Raw genomic sequence first — 19,574 nt, 5'->3', positions numbered from 1 at the left:
CGCTAGTCGCAGGGCACAAAGACAAACAATCATTCGTTGAATTTAGAGTCTTCAATTAAGCTAACGTGGATGTTTTTGGAATGTGGAAAGAATCAGAGTGCACTGAAAAAAAAACATGCAAGCACAGACAGAGTATGCAAACTCCACACAGGAAGGCCGGAGCAGAGATTTGAACCCTTGAACCTCAGGACTGTAAGGCAGCTACTGTATGCCGCCACTACCACCACTCAGCACTGTTATGTTACAGTTATGTATTCCATCTTATTAATTACAATAGTTAATAGTTATTAATAGTTATGTATTCCCATCGTATTAAAACAGTATTTAAACATTCACTTGTTCACAATATTATCAAAATTGTGAAAAACAAACAACAAACAGTTTATTTTTCTAAAAAACGACTGGACAAACATTCCTTGGATTGAAACATCAACAGAATGTTACTAAACAATTTCAAAGGCATAGTAGAAATACTAAAACACCACCATAAAATTGAAATGTGTAAAAGAGCAGCATTTCATTTTCCTGCATTTTATGAACATACCATTGTAAAGAATGAGTACATTTGGTATACATAGAACATGAACATCATGCTAACTTGTAAGAGGCAATTTTAAACACAGAAGAAACCGACAAGAAAAAATGTGAACATTCCAAAAACATTGTTCTGTTGTATTAAGTTCAGTTATTGCCATGCTAAATTAATTTGCATTACACCAGGTTTAGAACATTTATAGGGAATAAATTCTCAACAGATTCAGTTGATGGTTTTGAACTTGACAAACAGATCTAAGCAGTGGTAGAAATAATGCAGAAATGTGTCCCTGTGATGCTGATGAAGTGAAGTGTGAATACCCAATTGGCTATGACTTGGTATTTCTCTCCCAAAGAGACAGCAGCAGTCTTCCTGCCGGGCCATCTAACTCCTGTAAAAGGGAAAGAAACATTCAAGTACTTAGAAACAAAAATGCAGAGGCAAAATAAGTGAGCCGCCTGCTAGTGATAGCTGAAGGACCAGCTAGAAGTACAAAGACATTTGAAGCCAGTCTAGACATGGATGGTAAGGATTTAAAAACGTCAAACTCATGAACCTACTGTTTGTGAAAATGCAGTAAAACATTCAGAGTTCAAACCATCATCATCACAACATCACGGATTACCACCAAGGCTGGCTTACAGTGGAACATCTGGTCACTAATTTAATTCCTTCCGAGACTCCGTTCGCAAACTAAGGGAATGTTTCCCATTAGAATGAATGGAAATGTAATTAATATGTTCCAGTTTCAGGATGAAGTTATGGTTAGGTCTAATTTGTTTTTATTTGTATGTACAAGTGTGCAAGTTCACCTTGGCCATTAACTCATTCACTGCCATTGACGAATGTACTTAGCTTTTCACAGTCCAGCCAATCAATTTCAAGAATCTTTTTAGGGTAAAAGAGGGTCTGAAAATGTCTGGGGGTGAATGAGTTAAGCATACAGTACTGTATGCTTTGGGAACAGTGTTGCACTGTGGCAGCCATTTTCTGCTCACAGCTTCCAACACGAAGGAGTCACGCAGTCAATGACGTCAAGGATAAAATGCAAGAAAGGGAAGGGAATTTATAGCGGACAGCCACGGAAAAAGTGAGGCACTAGTGTGAATACTTTCAGGATGCAGTGGACATGGTCAGACATAGGCCCATTGTGATTGTAGACACGTCATGAAGATTCACTTACACTTCCCGCAGCACCTATAAAATGAGAGTCCCTACATATTCCAGCTGTCAGTACAGCTTTATTGTGATGAGGTGCGACAACAATAGTGCATGTAACGGTACGCATATGACATTTTTGTCTGTCAAAGCGTGCACGCCTGTTTTTTTCTTCTTAATTTTTCCAAATGACGGAAATCCATCGGGGATAGAGATCTTTAATCCCTGAGATCAACAATAAACTTTCCCAGTTAACAGTAATCTGTCACTGCAATAGAACTTTAAGTCGTGGGTTAACTTGTCTTTACATCTGAATGACAGTTAGGAACGTTAAAATATGAATGCCATCCATTTATCCATCCATCCATTTCTTACATCATAACATATTCTGGGTCACGTTATGGCAAATCTTTTAAAATAATTTGGAAGTCAGTTAGGGCACAGAATGCATTGTGTATGAGACTGCACATTCAACTATAGTCATGATATGGGTTTTCTTCATAAAATATGAAAGCAAAAACTCGCCTGTCCGTCCCTGCTGATTTGGACCTTCTTGTTGTCGTTCAATGGGTTGAGGATATGCTGGGTGCACTGGAAAGGTAAATTTTGCTTGCAGATCCACTCCACACTAAAAACTCCTCCTAATCGCCCGAACCCCCAATCTTGGCAATTGGTGTAAGTGATAGTTGAAGACATGCGAGCATATCCCTGAAAAATTGAAAAAATTATAATGCACAAAGTCGAAAAAAAAAAAAAAAAAAAAAAAGGCAGAGAATACATTGCCGTATACGACCACAATGTGTCCCATGGGGGCATCTTCTAATTTTCTATCCAATAAGCCCTCCCTTTTTTGATGGCTTCGACCTACGATGTTTGGCGGTTATGAAGTACCCCTGTTTTTTATTAACTCATTCACTGCCAGCCCCATATTACTCGCCGTTTTTGAGCATTTTGACAGATTTTTCGGGAAGCAAAATAGTGTGTTCTGTGAATACATTAAAGCAGAAGTCAACGCAAACATATATTTTTCAAAAATATGTTTCCAGGCCCACTAGTTGAAACACAGCATTCTGATTAATTTTGCGTTTGTGGAATATAAATTAAGCAGTAAAATGCACTCGTTTTTAGCCATCGACAGAAGACAAAATGGTCGCCTCCAGATATGGCTAAAAACGAGTGCATTTTGCTGCTTAATTTATATTCCACAAATGCAAAATTAATCAGAATGCCGCGTTTCAACTAGTGGGCCTGCTGGGAACATATTCTTGAAAAATTATGTTTGGGTTGACTTCTGCTTTAAATCTACCAAAAGAAAGAACAGCCAATTGGATAGTTTAGGGCACATATGTCAAAGTCAAGGCCCGCGGGCCACATCCGGTTTTCTATGGCCCCTGGGATGATATTGCTTTATTATTAGATCCGGCTGTGGTTAGCAGATCTGATCGGGTCCTTTGCGCCTGCTGAAGACGTCACGCTTTAAAACATATTGTAGCAACTTCAAAGAACACGCCGTCAGACGTAGTTTAATTATCCTGTTTTTATTAGTCCAACCGGCTACCGTGGGCCGCAGCCGACGCCAATACAGTACGACAACCGTTCAGTCAAAACAGAGCAACGGCTCTCCTGTTCGTCCTCCGCTACTCTCGCTCGCATGCCCTCCCATCCAGCGAGCCGCGCGATGCATTCATTAACCTAGGAAACAACACAACTTGGCAAGACACAAATTCGACCACAACACAGATAACCCAATACCTTACACTATTTCTGTCATGTAATTCTTTGCATCAATATTTGCCACTCCATGGCTGTTCTACATGCTGACTGAAGACTTCACGTCACTTTTCGTGGCTTTCAGAATCGGATTGTGGTGAAAAATCATTTGGAGTAAAACACACTTTATTAGAAATACTTCATGTTAGGAATCTCATGTTGTTTTATTATTAGTAATTGTTGGCATTTGATAAATTCATTGAGTTTCGACGTAGTGCTGAGATGTCCCACACTGTGAGCAGGCATTGAACGCTATTCGAGTGCTAAGTTTTGATAGTGAGTGACTTTTTTTTTTTCTCTTTCCTCCTTCGACACAGATCGTAGTTTGTTCGTGCCAGCAAACTCGGTAGTTGCAGATTGCCCGTGTTTCACCACGTTTGTTGTTGTGTGTAAATGTTAAAAGGTGAGTTTAATCATTCGAGTTCGTGTCAGGTAACTGCTGTACATAATAGCCTAGATATGTTCACGTTGATGAACACTAGTTAGTTATTTTGGCTCATATGCTAACTATTCTAGTGATGAAACGTGTGAATGTGTATTGTATGTATTGTTTGGCTGATTAATTTCTTAATACTGTGAATTATAATGTTTAGGCATATTGATTGTTAACAAATGGATATGCATTGGATGAGGTTGCTTGGTTCTTCTTTGTCTGTGTTGTTGCAGACCACAATAAATAGTCGTGTCAAGTGGAATACGGGCCTGTGTTTTCTGACAGGATCACCCACATTCATACCTTGCCACTCTAAAATAGGGTCAGCTGGAGACATCATATCAATCATATGATCCTCTCAGTTTTACTTCACATTGTGTACAGTTCATACAATCTTGCAGCCCGAGTCAACCAGAAAATTGTTTCCAGTTTGGCAGGAGGAACGCAAACGGAAGTGACGTACGAGCTGCCTCGCAAATGTAGCGTAGCAGTGATGTGCTTTATTTGATTTTTTATTTAGTAGCTCCGAAGATAAAAACACAACAGCCAGGGGAGTGACAAACATAGACGCAAAGAAATATATTACAGATATATATAAAGCATGACATCATCAGCAGGCGCGAAGGACCCGATCCAATCTGGACATTTAAAAAAATTTCAATGAACATTCTATCAGTCCAGCCCTCGGCTTGTCGCAAAATTTTGTACTCGGCCCTCCGTCCATTTGATTTTGAAACCCCTGGTTTAGTGCATGGGTTGCCCAACTCGGTCCTATCCAGCCTGTTTTAGATGTTTCCCTCCTCCAATACACCTGATTCAAATGATCAGGATCATTATTAGGCTTCTGCAAAGCTTGCTGAAGAGCTAAAATGTCTAAAAACAAATGCGCAGTCAGCATTGGCACTGACTCACTCCGTCTCTGCCTGCCTGTGTGTGGTCTGCTTCTCTGTGTGGTGTGCAACAAAATTGTACTGTATACATCAGAAAGTAAATTGAATTGATCCTTAAGACATTATAGGAAGCCATAAAAGCTTTAAAACCGACATGTCCAGCTCTGGTCCGCTTTCCTGCTTGTTTTCCATCAGTCCCTGCTGCAACACACCTGATTCAAATGATCAGCCCATCAGCAACCTTTGAAGAAGTTTGATAACGATCATGATTTTTTTAATTAGGTGTGTTGCAGCAGGGACAGATGGAAAACAGGTAGGACCCTTGAGGACCGAGTTTGGACACACCTGCTTTATAAGCCCCAAATCAATGTACCTGGAAGTGTCCAGAGCCTTGAACGGAGAAGATGAGGATGACTTCATTTTCCTGGAGTGCCTTGGTGAGTTTGGTCTCATTACCGGGGATGGTGGACCAGATGCCTTTCTGCTGAGAAATTTCTATGTTCCTCAGGTTGCTGCTTTTCATGATGAAGTACCGGACTGATGAAACGTCCAGCTGCGGTAACACCTGTTTTGTGTAATGCTGGGAAAATATACATGAATGAAGTACCGGTAAATATTAAACCATTAAGGACAGGAGTGCATAACTGCGTTTCTACCACTAGAGCCGGGAGTGCTGTTGTGTCTTTCTACCCTTAAAGCCAGGAGAGCGTATACGTCATTTTATATTGATTATTTAATCCTCGGTGTCTTAACCAATGAAATGCATCAGAATATACACGTGACGGTGTCGTAAGCCCGCGGAGGATGTTACGGAATTCTTTCGAGTCATTATGATGGACGCCACGGTCGCGGGAGCTCTTAAATGAGTAACGGCAGTAATATAGACGACGCGATTGTGGACTTTGAACCAGTAGAACCAGTCGAACGTTATATATGGTTAAGATACATGTTTGTAGACAATGACAATATCGACGTCTTTGTAACAGGAAAGAGGATGGTAATTACAACTCGATTTTTTTAAACTAAAAGAAGTGCTTTTAATGATTTGGGCTTGTGTTTGCCCAAATCATCAGCCACAAAACAAGTGAGCCCATGGCCGTTTGTATTCCAACAAGTATTAATTATGACAGTAACGACACAGTGCAGTGTCATAGTGTTTGCTATTCACCCATTCATCCATTTTTTGAACCACTTAAACTCACCTGCGTCGGAAGCATGCAATAAGGTTGTTGTTAATTAGCACATCTCGGCAGCCCGGCTTTTGTTTAGGTTGCCAGACCAGACAACAATGCACGTAGGTCCTGCTATCTCGTCCGGGATGTTAAAAGTGCAGTAAAATGTCGCTCCAACTCGTCACTTTGTACAGTAATCCAATGTCGATTAAATCCATACGACTACAGTATCCAGAAGCGAAGTTAAATTCACAGTTAAAAAACCAAATGCACGGCTCGTTCGTCATCACACTCCGAAGATGAACGTTTAACTTTGGTTTTGTACCGTTTTCCCGCACGGTGCCCCTCCTAACAACTGACGCGCTGACGAGTTCAGAGTCTTGAACCAGATAAATAAAACGTTATTTTGGATAAGGTTGCTTGAATACCAACACTGCGCAATTTGCATGAATATACATTTCAGTCTCTATTGCTTTGTCTCCTCATACCTCTATGCACATTGCACAGGGGCTTTGTTTTATTGTTTTGCATCTTATGCCATGACACCACTATTCGCACATAGACGTTACAATTGACTGTGGTCTTTGTAACGACGAGAAAAAGGGGGAAGAAGATGTGACATATGTCGTAAAGCAGTCAGCACATTTGTAGTTTTTCTGTGTGGCAGGGTTCCTGCCAACCTCCTCAAAGTTGTTTAGCGCCAGTAAGAGCGATACGGACACCCTCAGGCCATGACAAAAGGTACCATTCAACCAGTTCTAAGTCGATGTTTCATCAGAAGAGTTAGGAAAATATTTTATGAAGGTCGAAAACGTACCTAGTGTTGTTTAAAAGATATTTTTGGAAATATTGCAAAAAAAAAAAAAAAAAAAAATCTGAATATGCGAAGCCGTGGTTGCTGATGCATGAGCATGTGGAGGTCCACTGTACTAGTACAGCTACTTGCTTCCCTCTAGCACCCTATTTGTGGAAATATACATATTAGTTTGGCAAACAGTTTAAAGCTGCAGAATTGATTTCTTGTGGAAATGGGGTTTTCAGGTGACAGCTGATCAAGAGATTGCTTCCCATTTCATGTATGTGGTTCAAGTCTGATCAACTCAAGTTTTTTTTTTCCCCCTTGCCACTGTCAACAATTTCTTACACTTGGGAATTGTGATGTGAAACACTGTCCATGAGAGAAAGAGATAAGAGCTATTTTGATTTTGCGCTTCTGAAATATAGCAATTGGGTATTTTATGACAAACAAAAGTATAATCAGCATTAGTTGTGTAAATTAGGCAATGATCAGATATTTTAATTTGGTAATACCTTTGCGGAGAGAGAAGAGAATGGGCTTTCAGACTGACTGTCCAAGCTCACAGAGGAGGCGGAATTGCTGCAGGAGAGACGTTGCTCCATGAGATGTTTTTTGCTCATTGAAGACTTATCACTGTTGTGTTTCTTCTGATATTGTCCTGTAACTCCCGGCGTCCTGGAGCATCTAAGAAATGGGGGGTGGGGGGCGGTTTGGGGGGGAATGTTACAGTGATAAAATGATATTACTCAACAAATGCTTGCTTGAATTATACTATACCAAAGACAGTGGCAGGCAAATATTGAAAGCAATGAATGCAACAACATGTAAAGAATTCTTGGACATGAATTACATACTGTACATGCACAAGGTAACAAGCTATTGTGATTGAAATGTCCCTAAGAAACCTTTGAGGGAAGAAAGAAAGAAAAGAAAATGTAGATCATCTTTAACCTACTACATAGAATGTGACCTGCATGACAGGAAGTAAACAAGTGTTACTGCAGGATGGAAATGTTAGGTGGGTTGGCTACTTGAATCTACTTGGTTTTGGAATTTTTGAACTTGTAAAAACTTAACTTAAATTAAAAACTTGGCTTGAATTCTACTTGGCTACTTGATCTTGGGTCAAAAAGGTTGGGAAGCCCTGGTACAAACAATACCTACAGGAGAAAATTCATGGTTGATATCTTGCATGAGTGTTAAATTACAAATATTACAAATTGGAAAAATTAATTGGATAAAGGACAGAGACTCCTGTTAAACTTGCTCAAACTCTTAACCAATTAAGGACGGGAGCGCATAACCGTGTTTCTACCACTAAAGCCGGGAGCGCTGTTGCGTGTTTCTCCCTTTAAAGCCGGAGAGCGTATACGCCATTTTCTTTTTTTTAATCCAATTCTCGGTCTCTTAGCCAATAAAATGCATCAGAATATACATGTGACGGTGTCGTGAGTTGTTGGAGGATATCCGGAATTTTTTCAAGGAGTAATGGTGGCAACAGTCTATCGCGGGAGCTCTGATATAAGTCACGGCAGTGTCATGCTTGCGGACTTTAAAGCCATGAAGCCATCCAAAGGTGATGTATGGTTAAGGTATATGTTCGTAGACAATGACGATTTCAACGTCTTTGTAAGAGAATACAGCATGGTAATTACCACTCGATTTTTTAAAAATTTAAAATAGTGCTTCACTTGCATCTTCGATTGAAACAGTAAAGCTTAATAAACTCGGGCCTGTGTGAAAGCCACATTTCTAAGCTCTCAAATTCTTTTGGAATTCTGTTGCTATCTGCTACACGGGCTGAGATAGTTTTGTAGGTGGCTAAAATGTCATGTTTTCAAGTGTGACTCAAAAGACAACCGTAGGTTTTAGAGAGATGTCTCACGAGGGGTTTCAGGCTTTAATGGGTTAAATGTACTGAAATGCAGATGGTATCTGATTACCTGTCATCAGTGGTGTTGCGGGTAAGCTTTGGGTTGCCTTTAGAGTTTTGGATGAACATTTCTGACACGAAAGGGCAGGGACGCTGACCTATCCCTGAGGGCTGCCTCAAGCCTGCTACATTCTCTTCTGTTGTCAGCACCTACAGGATGTTAATTTCACATTAGTAAAGTGTGTCTTTATGTCAACTTTGTTGAGCATTAAAGGATACATAATATTAGGGTTGGGCATCGTTTGAATTTGGACGATTCCGATTCTTTGAATCGATTCCGGTTCCTAACGATTCTCAATTCCGATTCTTAACAAAACAAAACAAAAAAATTGGGACAAATCACATATCACCTTTTCTGTCATTTAATTTCATTAACTTTTTACTGTTTGTGAACTTTACCATGAATTACTCAAAGGGCTGTTTTTACCAATATATTTATTTTTAATAAATTTTTTGTATTATTAATTAGTACCTGTATTATTTTTCACAAGAGCTTTATTTTTGAGAAGTTCAAGACAACACAACAATGCATCTGTTACTGGAAGCATGCTAGTGAACAACGCTGCATTTTAAAGGCAAGCAAGGAAAGTCTATCTAATCTAAGCAGTCTCTGTAACCATATGATATATGTGTATATGTACAGTATGTATGTATATGACACAGCTGTGTATGCTATAAGCTAAATATTAGCTGGATATGTGCATTTGTGTATTGAACTTGTTGGGTCAATGTTGGCATTAGACGTACTTAGCCGATTCTGACCTTGGGTCATGAGCCGCATCGCGTCAGTTTTATGACTAGGCGTCGGCCGAATGAGCCGGCCAGGCCGACCCGGGCAGGATCACTGACCGCGCCAAGGACGACTGCAGCCACTGCGCAGCTGTGGAGGTCTGTGGGAAGGGCCCAGCGCAAGCCCAGGGTAGCCGCCACCACCGCCCATGCTTGCCGGCCAGCACGAAAAGAGTGGAAGGGCTGACAGAGAGGGGCACGGCAGCTCGAGTGGGGGTGAGCTACCATGCTATTGCGACGCAGCTTCAACGGCAGGAGGGGCTGGGCTGCGTGCCGTGCACTTTTTTTTTTTTTTTTTTTTTTTTTTTTTTAAATCGGTCCTACTTCTGTCGTGCTTTGTCCGCGCGACTAACTAGGGATCAAAATTTAGCACCGACATTCTAAAATCTGAACCATTCCGGGGGAACCGGAATGATGGTCCCGGTTCCACTCGATTCCTAGTTATCGATGCCCAATCCTACATGCTATGCATATTTTCACATTGAAAACCATACTGGGTATAAATACTAAATACTACCCAAATACTGGGTATAAATCTGATATGTATCTGATGCGCCTGCAGTATGGCGCTCAGGTCACCCTCATCTGGCCTACATGTCATCAAAAGCCAAATATGGGCTGAGAGCGGGCGGATAGACTACTCATGAGCATCCTTGTATCTGGAAAGTTGCAACGAGTAACAGTGTTATTTTACATTTGACTTGACATTTCAAAGCATGGAGTTGATATTTGTGGTGATGGTAATAATCCAGCCACATAGACAGTTAATTTGTTATGCGAGTTCAATGACGATGTCATTTTGAGTAGACGTCTCCGTGAAATGAGGAGATTGAGGAGCGTTGTCTCACCCTAACCTCCAAAAATATTTCTACCTCCCCTGCCTCGCCACTCTGTCAATCCTATTCTTCTTGATTGGATATCTGTTAAGAAGTGCTATCATGTAAACAGAAGAGCGAGGACTTAGGAAGGTGCAAATAGAGAAATGAGGTGAGCCCCAAAACGCATCACCATATTTACTTCCGTAAACACTGCGCCACGCGACATCGTGTTTTGTGCGCATGTGTATAACTTCACGGATGAATTTCATTCACATTAGAAGTCAGATTTGTTTTGTAATGTGAACGACTACATCAAAAGATGTGACTGAACAAAAACATCTGAATTGAGCATCATGCCCTGCAGTGTGAATGTAGCAAGTGCAGTGTGAATATAAGACAACTGCAATGGTCCTGTTACAATTGATTCAATGCTTGAGAGTAAAATTAACTGGTGAATGAGAATATTCACAGGCTGGGACTACTGTTCTAATACACCTACAGGGTTTAATTTAAGCACCATCTTGTGCAATCTTGGGTGTTCAGAAAGGACTCAAAAAAAGCAAACGACAGAGCATAGATTCACCTTCAAATTCTGCCAATTGGTGAATGTGCGAATGAATGAATTCCAGAGTAGCGCACCATTAATAGGCAGGGGAATACTGTCTAGCAATAAATAGACCGTCACTTGTTTTGACTAAAAGATTATAAATACTGGTGAGAAAAGCATGACATGAATTGCATAAATAATTATTTCCATGTACAAATATTATATTGCTCAGTTATCATTGACAGAAGATTTCATTTAAAGTGGATGTCAACTCAAACATATTTTTTCAAGAATATGTTCTATGCAAGCCCACTAGTTGAAAAAAGGCATTCTGATAAATATTGCCTTTGTGGAATAAGAGTTAATCCACTCGTTTTTAGCCATTTTGTCCCTTCTGTCAACTGAAAATGACATCACAACTGCTCAGGGCTCCAGTAACGACCAATCACGGCTGACTTCTTTTCCGAAGCTGAGCCGTGATTGGTCCTTACCTGAGCCCTGAGCAATTGTGATGTCATTTTTAGTCGACAGAAGTGACAAAATGGCCACCACCCTGAGATGGCTTAAAAGGGGTGGATTTTGCTGCTTAACTTAGATTCCACAAACGCAATATTAATCAGAATGTTGTTTCGACTAGTGGGCCTGTTGAGAACATATTCTAGAAAAAAGCATGTTTGGGTTGATTTCCACTTTAACAATGTTTTGCTAGTGCATGTGTTGTTTGCAGTGTCATTACACTACATCGAGAGCAGGGTCCAATTTTGCGGCAAGGCAGTATGTGAAACCATTTTAAGTTATGCCGTGCAGTTTTACACCACGTTAAAATATGCCAAGTATATGTTGCACATGTACATGTTAAAATGTGTGTGGCTAGCTACTAAGGTTGGGGTTGTCGGTTAGCTCTTGAAATTGGACACTATACCTTAGTGTTGCAAGGGTACAATATTTTAGTATACAAAAATTCAACACAAGCTTTTATGACAAATGACAAATTGTGACTTACGGAAGCAAGGGTTTGAATAGTCAACTCATCTTGTTCAGACCAGGGTTTTGACGGACAACAGATTCTCCTGATGAACAGATTTTGCCACTTGTTCCTCAGGTCAAACACCAATTCTGCTGACTGACAGCATATTGCAAAGTCATAATACAGCCCACAAGTACTGAATGAAACAAGCACTAAAAATGATCCATTTAAGAAAAATACAAACAATTTTTTCTGATAGATCAACAACAGGTTTGACAGATCAAATCACGTACTAACTACTGATCAATCGTCAATTTATACTAGACAATAACAAGGAGGATAAACATTGACTCTTCATTCCAATTTATTTTAAGACTACGATTAAATAACTTTGTCTGAAATACAATTATAGTATAGAACCTGACAGCAAGAAAAACAAATCACTAGTAACAACTGTGTGATGAACTGAGTTATAGCCTTAGAATCAACTACTCTGTCTTGATGCTGCTAAACTGCCATGGGTTGAAGCTAATCCGCCTTTATTCCAGTTCTATCAGAAGATGCTTTGTCTGTACGCCCTGTGGCATTTCCACAGGTATTTACATTGCATCTGCAGAGTTCCCTTCTCACCCACTTGCTCAGTTTAGACGGGCGGCCAGCTCTTTGAAAACTCCTGGTTGTTCCGAACTTCTTCAATTTACCAATGATGCAGGTCAGCTTTTGGACCCTCAAAGTAGCAGACATTTTTCTCTATTCTTTCCCGGATCTATGACTCGGGACAACTTGTCGTAGTTTGTGCTCTGACGTGCATTTTCATCTGTGGGACCGTGAGACAGATGTGCCTTTCCAATTCCAGTCCAGCTGACTGCATTTACCACAGGTGGACTCCAATTAAGATGTAGAAATAGCTCAAAGATAAGTTGAAACCAGACGTACATTATATTAATTTTCAGATTCATGGCAAAGGCTATGAATGCTTTAATTTATTATCTATCATTTTAATAATTTCATTTTACAAAAAAAATCTTTTTATGTAATTATGGGGTGTGAATACCATTTTGTGCCTCAATAATATGGGATTGATTATGACTCTAGAATTTAGTCTAACAGTTGTTATATTAGTTCTAGACTACCAGTAATTAGTTTGTACACTGATAGCATATATTGAAATACTGTTAACGGCAATTTTTCCACACCTCACTGTTCATCTGGAAGATGAGCCACTCATCAATTCTCAACTCAGCGGCGCCGTCCTCGTTCTCACTGTCACTCATGTCATCCGCTGGACTGTCTGAAGGAAAGAAGATAATGGTGAAGAATAAAAGGAGGGAAAAACAACAAAAGTGTTCACATGACCACAGATATTTAGTGGTTTGTGCCAAAAATCTGATATGGTTGTTGCTTTGGTACTGAACAATCTTAAATTTAGAGATCAGAACATCTTCAGTTTGTTTGACCACTCTTGATTAAACAGTCAGGGATTATTATTCTATGCAAAACAGGAAATCTATGTATTATAAATAATATCTTACTAAAATCTTACTGAAGATGTCAAAGGTATGAGGTAAAATATTTGATCATCTAATACCACTTTTTATTATTGTGAGAGAGAGAGTTAGAATTAATTCATTTGCATGCGCTCAGCACAAAGCAAAACAACTGAGGACGTCCTGTTTTCAGCTGTGTTGTTGTTATACTACCTGTATATACCAGGTTTAGCACAAAAACAAAAACGGACAAAACTCATTTTCCCCAAACTTTGTGGAGCAATAGCACTTGGTCCAAGGAAGAGGACATTAAATCATTAACTCATTCACTGCTGTTGACATATTTACTTGTCTTTTCACAGTCCAGCCATTCAATCTCAGGAATTTATTTTTTCAATTTTTTTCAAACGTTTGTTTAAAAGAGGGTCTGAAAATGTCTGGCAGTGAATGTCCCTACCTGGCCAATAGCTGTTCCATTTTTTTTTTTTTTTAGTCCATCACCCAATGTTGTCGTTGCTAGTGTAAAGTAACGTCATTGCTAATTTACAAAATCTTGTTCTCCCTGTTAAGGAAAATGTAGAGCTCTTGAACCAAATATTTTTTATTATATTATTTTTATTAAAGTGTGAAATTATGTGATTTACTTGCATCCCTGAAAAGAAAAAAAATGGTTGAATGTAGGCCTGCCCGATGTGTCTTTTGAACATCGCAATTGCGATGTGCGCATGTGCGATAGTCACATCGTAGGACGTGCGATGTTTTACTTTTTTTTTTTTTTTCTTAGAACACGCAAACTTTTGTTTTGCTTCATAAAAGCAGCAAGATACTCTGTGCTCTTACACAGCCCGTCTCGCTCACCCCCTCCTTCCTGCCAATCAGTCTCCGGCCCCTCCCCCTCCACTCTCACAGCGACTGCTCTCTGCTCTGAGACGACATGGAGGAGGAGACTACAGCAGAAGCGGCAGTGGATTTAGTCCCCAAATGAAAGTCAACATCCAAAATAGGTATTTTAAGTATTTTGGCTATAAAAAGGAAGATTCAGAACAACAAAACATCCTTTGCCAGCAGTGCCTCATCGTTGTTGCTGCAATCGCCGTCACAAGGCCCAGTGTGACCAGTTCAAATTAAGAAGTGGGACCCGAGGTGAAACTTCATCTTCTCAAAAAATTATTACAGACGCCTTCGACATCATAACTCCTTATGATAAGAAGTCCAAACAGCACCGACAAATCACGGATGCAAAATGTTTTACAGACCGTTTTAGTTATTGTTATATTTTTGTGAACAACTCAGGGGACTAATGCACCCGCTCTTTAATTTTTAATATTTTTGTTCTAATTTGTTTACAACTTTGCAGCAGTTTGACAGTTTTTTTTTTAATCTAAATGTTATATTTTAGTAAACAACTCAGGCGCTATGTAAGAATAATAATGTATATTATGATTCATGTGTTGGATTATTATTATTAGGCTTGTTATCTTTATTAGTTTAGTTTATTATCTTTAGCTTTTTCCATATGTAGGCCCAATTTGCTTGAAGTGCTTTGCTTCCACGTATGTATGTTAATGCTTTTTAATTTTTTAATATTTTATAGTTTAATTTAAAGGTGTTTATAACTCTGCTGCTGCTTTAGAGGTTTTTCTATTTTCTTCTATTTTTTTTAAATGACTCAAGGGTCTACTGCACCGGCTCTTTTTATTTTTTTGTTTAAAATATGTTTAATATTTTGCTGCTGTTTAAATTGAAGTGTGAAATACAATGTTAAATAATCTATTATGTTACAGAGATATGACCGCTGTGATCCCTTTTATATACAGCAATCATCATTCACAGATGAACCCCCTTAATCTGGATTAAACGAAATTATATGAATACAATGATGTCATGGTGAGTTAACCAAATTATTCTCAAACAAATCTATTCAAGTTATCTGGTGAAAAATCTATTGTTAACATCGCAATATATATCGCAAACCCCCCCAAAATCGCAATGCCATTTTTTTCCGATATCGTGCAGCTTTAGTTGAATGTTATGTTTGATGAATTTCTTACTTCTCCGAGAAGCCGGTGAACCGGTTCAAATTTGGTAGCAAAAGGTGGATTCAATTAGAAATCCTTCTTTATTTTCAAAATGGTTACATTTTGAGATCTGACTGAAATTGAAACTATTGAAGCACTTAATGATGCTGCTTGCTGGATGGTCTTGTCCATACCGGTTCATTCAAGGTGTAATGAATCTAATGAACGTTGTAATTTGCCTTTACAGTCTGTATATAATCTTACAAATTACACATTATTTTCGAATGGCTGCTGTCCAATGAATTGAAATAAACAATGTATGGTGTACATGTTTGAAAAGGTGTTTCCGCCTAAACAAATTATGCTGAAAGTGGAAAACTTGACAGGTATGGTCTTGTAATTTTGTAATTTGTTGTACTGCATTTTGCTTTGGAAGTCATTTGGCAAACTACAATTAAGTTTTGTTGTATATAACTTAGATACAAAGACACCACATGCATTTGTGCTTTTAAATTCAAGTACACATGTACCGTATACCTTAAATTTAGAATAACAGTACCTTTCTGAACAGTAGCGTCATGCGGGGCAGAGTAAAGATGTCTGGAACCGCCTGCAAATATGGCTACAGTGATGGCAGTCACCAAAGTACAGCAGCGAACACTAGCAATCCTGTGGCCTCTGCTCATCTCATCATAGACCAGCCAGTCTGTGGGAAGGGCCTGTGATAATTTAGATGTACTATCCTGGAGAGATATAAAAATACGGCATTTGATTTACTGTACTACAAACCCCAATTCCAATGAAGTTTGATGCTTTAAAAAGAGCATACAATTATTTGCATATATTTTTCAACGTATATCCAACCCTAAGGCAAGATATTTAATGTTAAAATGAATGTCACTGCTTTTTTCCCCCTCAAAAACCGGTATTCTGTTATTTTGAATTCAATGCTTGCAAGATGTTCCCACAAAAGATGGAACCGGGGCAACAAAAGACTAGGAAAGGAATTGAGGAATGCAAAAGAAAAAACAAAAATAAAACAGTTTGGAACATTCCGCAGGTGAACACGTTAACTGGAAACAGGCGAATGTCATGGATGACTCCGAATTCTCCCAAAAACTCAAGCAAGGATGGGGCAAATCTCATTTTCTCTGAGAAAACAGTCCAACAGTTTTCCGAGAAACATTTCTCAACGTACATTTGCAAGGAATTTCATCATCTATGGTCCATAATATCATCAAAAGATTCAGAGAATGTGGAGAAATCTAAGCAAGCGGCAAGGCTGAAAACCAACATTGAGTGACCTTCGATCCCTCAAGAAGCATTGCATTAAAAACCTGCATCTTTGTGGAAAGGGTATTGCCACATGGGCTCAGGAACACTTCAGAAAACCAATGTCAGTTAACAGTTAGTCACAACATCTACAAATGCAAGTTAAAACTCTCTCTAGTGTCTACCATGCAAAGTGAAACCCATATATCAACAAAACCCAGAGAACATCCACCGGCTTCTCTGGGCCCGGGCTCATCTGAGATGGACTGATGCAAAGTAGAAAAGTGTCTTATGGTCCAACGATTCCACATTTCGAATTGGCTTTGGAAATTATGGATGTCACATCCTCCAGTCCAAAAAGGAAAAGGACCCACTGTATTATTTTTAGCGCAATGTTAAAAGCAGAGCTGGGCAGTCCGTCCCTGGGCCGGGCCGGTCGGACCATCCGGCCCGGCCGGATGCCCATTTTTGGGGCGGAGGAGTGGGGGGTAACAAATTTTTAAAAATGGCTGGACTAAGCATGGCCGGAAGTGGATTTTAGTCCTGCCCACTAATCAGCCCTCATGCGTGTGACTTTCATCTCAGCCTACTCGGTGAAAGGCTTCTTTTTAGGCTTCTTTCAAAACAACTCGTGTCCGGGAGTATATTCAAGCTAAGCGCAGCACTCAAGTATGGCACATCATGCACTTTCCTACTACCTGCTGTCGTGGTTTGCTGGCATACTTTTATTTTGAAGGCCGGGAAGTGTGAAGGAGGGGAAGTGTGGAAAATAAGTAACTTGTTGAATGCTTGCAGACATGTCGTCTGTTGGACCCAAATAACTACACAATACGACAAAACCAACCCCAGGGCTCGCAATGGAAGTAATCACACGCAGCGGGGTAAGTACGTGAGTAAGTGGCGTGTTTGAAGCGTGTTTGAAGCGTCGTAACGGGGCGGGGGCCGACAATGTTTATGAATATGGCCGGGGGGTCGCGGCCGGAAGGGTACCCAGGTCAAGGGTGGAGGGTCGCGGCCGGACGGGCAAAAAAGGGTCAAGTGCCCAGCTCTGGTGGGGTTTGTTTGGGAAAGTTTGGGATGTGTTAGTGCCCATGACATGGGTAACTTGCTCATTTGTGAAGGCAACATTAATACTAAGGCTCAAAATAAGCAGTATTGCACTGCAGAGTCTAAATTAGCATTTTGGGCCCCATCAAAACACATTTAATTGCATAACTGAGATTCAATTAAATCCAACAGCAAAACAGATGTGTTAAGTGATATGGGTAAAATGATTTGCATATCATTGTTGTGTGTTTTTTGTTTGTTTGCTATTTTACACAACATTCCAACTTCATTGCAATTGGGGTTTGTATTTTGCATCCTCACCCACCTAAAGAATTATTGTGTTCCAAAAGAATACAGTCACTTCATCTACATACCTCCTTGTTCTGGGACGCATTCAATGTGGAAGTAGGGTGAAAATTGACTTTCTTCTCCTTATTACTAGAGGGCAGGTTTGTCTCAGGGTTAATATGAAGCAGATTTGGGTACATGCCAGCAACCAGGGCAGCCTTCACCACTGCCCAGTTTTCTGAGTTGATGTTCACATCACGTATATCACTTTCCCCATGGGCCCTCACAAAGCCTGGAGCAAAATTGGGAATAATGAAAAGAAAATTAATTCCACTAAAATATACTGTGTTCAAATATTTCAGGATGCCAATAGAAGAATATTAAAGTGAGACAACGGATGGCTTTATACATTTTAGTGTAAATGTGATTAATTAGAACGGACCAGTTGCACGAAGCTGTCTCAGCAGTTGTGTTCTCATGCCGAGAATCATGTCCATGGTGGCATTGGACAAAAAGTTCTTTTCACAGAAGGTCCTCTCAAGGCCATCAGTGCGAGCCTTCTGCCATGCCTGACAAAATCAAAAGCAACATTATGTCATGTCATAACAGCATATGCATTAGAGGCTTGCCAAAACTACACATTAACTGTTATGTCCCCATTGATAAAAATGTCTCAATAACATGATGGCAACAAAAAAAAAAAAAAATTAAAAAAACAACCTTCCAAACTATTAATAATCTCCCATAAAATTATGTTAAAATGTCTATTGTACATGAGTCAGTACTGTATTGAGCACTGAATAGAAAAATAAAAGTACCTGGAAAATTCTCAGCATGGTCATGTGGTCACTGAAGGTGTTGGAAGAGAAATGTTTGCGGCACTGAAAAGCAGCTCTCTTCTGAGAGCTCTGGGCAGGAAGGACAAAGGGGTCCCGATAACCTAGCGTACAGGCAATTGTCAAAATGGGGTCTAGACACCTCAGCACCAAAGCACAGAGCACCATCTTTCCCAGATGGGGCTCAACGGGCAGATCAGCCAGATGGAAGCCAAGATCAGTCAGGTCTTCATTCTGGTTCATAGCATCTATTGTCTGATGAAAAATACATAGTTGTAACAATACTGAAGATATGTGTGAGGTGCACCGTTAAAAGGACAATGTGTAGAATTCAGTGCCACCAACTGGTCAACTAAGAGAATGCAACGACCTAAGATGGAAGCGCGTGCGTTTTGAAGCACACACACTACCGTGCCTCCGAGAGATCACACGTCGCAAGCCTACCAACAGTTTCTTCAGCACAGCTGCAAGGAAAATGTCATCAAACGACTTATAGTATTCCCTTAAGTCATATGAAGTAAGTGGATTGTAGTTACACATGCAGTAGTCATGATGCTTAGGCTACATTCGCCAAGTTTGTTTCCTTCGAGTATCCGTAGCGCAAACATGGCAGCGAAACATGGCAGTCTCCAGTAGGGCAGGTGCGCCTTATGTAATATATATATATATAATAATTACCTTGGTGCGATAGAGCAGACTTGTTGCATATTGTTGAAATGAATAGTGGGTTTTTAAAATGAATGATTATTGAAAAACCAAAACATTCTTGTGAGGATAAGCGGTATAGATAATGGATGGATTGATCTACACATTGT

The 19,574-nt window shown here is 39.8% G+C and overlaps 1 protein-coding gene across 2 annotated transcripts in view; it reads right to left on the bottom strand.

Annotated features, from left to right (window-relative positions):
* Window positions 1-357: 357 nt before the first annotated feature.
* The window catches only part of ythdc2 (YTH domain containing 2), a 47,617-nt gene continuing 28,400 nt past the window's right edge, over window positions 358-19,574 (bottom strand). The window contains exons 22-32 of one of the 2 annotated variants that reach the window (XM_086053800.1): window positions 18,742-19,014; window positions 18,366-18,492; window positions 18,010-18,215; window positions 15,876-16,059; window positions 13,008-13,102; window positions 11,848-11,967; window positions 8,701-8,840; window positions 7,270-7,441; window positions 5,160-5,366; window positions 2,219-2,401; window positions 358-926 (exon numbers count right to left, since the gene is read on the bottom strand). In XM_086053800.1, coding sequence (XP_085909926.1) covers window positions 864-926; window positions 2,219-2,401; window positions 5,160-5,366; window positions 7,270-7,441; window positions 8,701-8,840; window positions 11,848-11,967; window positions 13,008-13,102; window positions 15,876-16,059; window positions 18,010-18,215; window positions 18,366-18,492; window positions 18,742-19,014 — 1,770 coding nt within the window. In that variant the 3' untranslated portion in view covers window positions 358-863. Of the gene's footprint in view, window positions 927-2,218; window positions 2,402-5,159; window positions 5,367-7,269; window positions 7,442-8,700; window positions 8,841-11,847; window positions 11,968-13,007; window positions 13,103-15,875; window positions 16,060-18,009; window positions 18,216-18,365; window positions 18,493-18,741; window positions 19,015-19,574 lie in introns of those variants that run through there. The other variant, XR_015089867.1, reaches the window with a different exon arrangement.

The sequence above is a fragment of the Filicampus tigris genome, chromosome 15, assembly GCF_054856515.1.
Source record: "Filicampus tigris isolate MCC_2025a chromosome 15, RoL_Ftig_1.0, whole genome shotgun sequence".
Taxonomy (NCBI): Eukaryota; Metazoa; Chordata; class Actinopteri; order Syngnathiformes; family Syngnathidae; genus Filicampus; species Filicampus tigris.
This window is presented reverse-complemented; position numbering and strand designations above follow the sequence as displayed.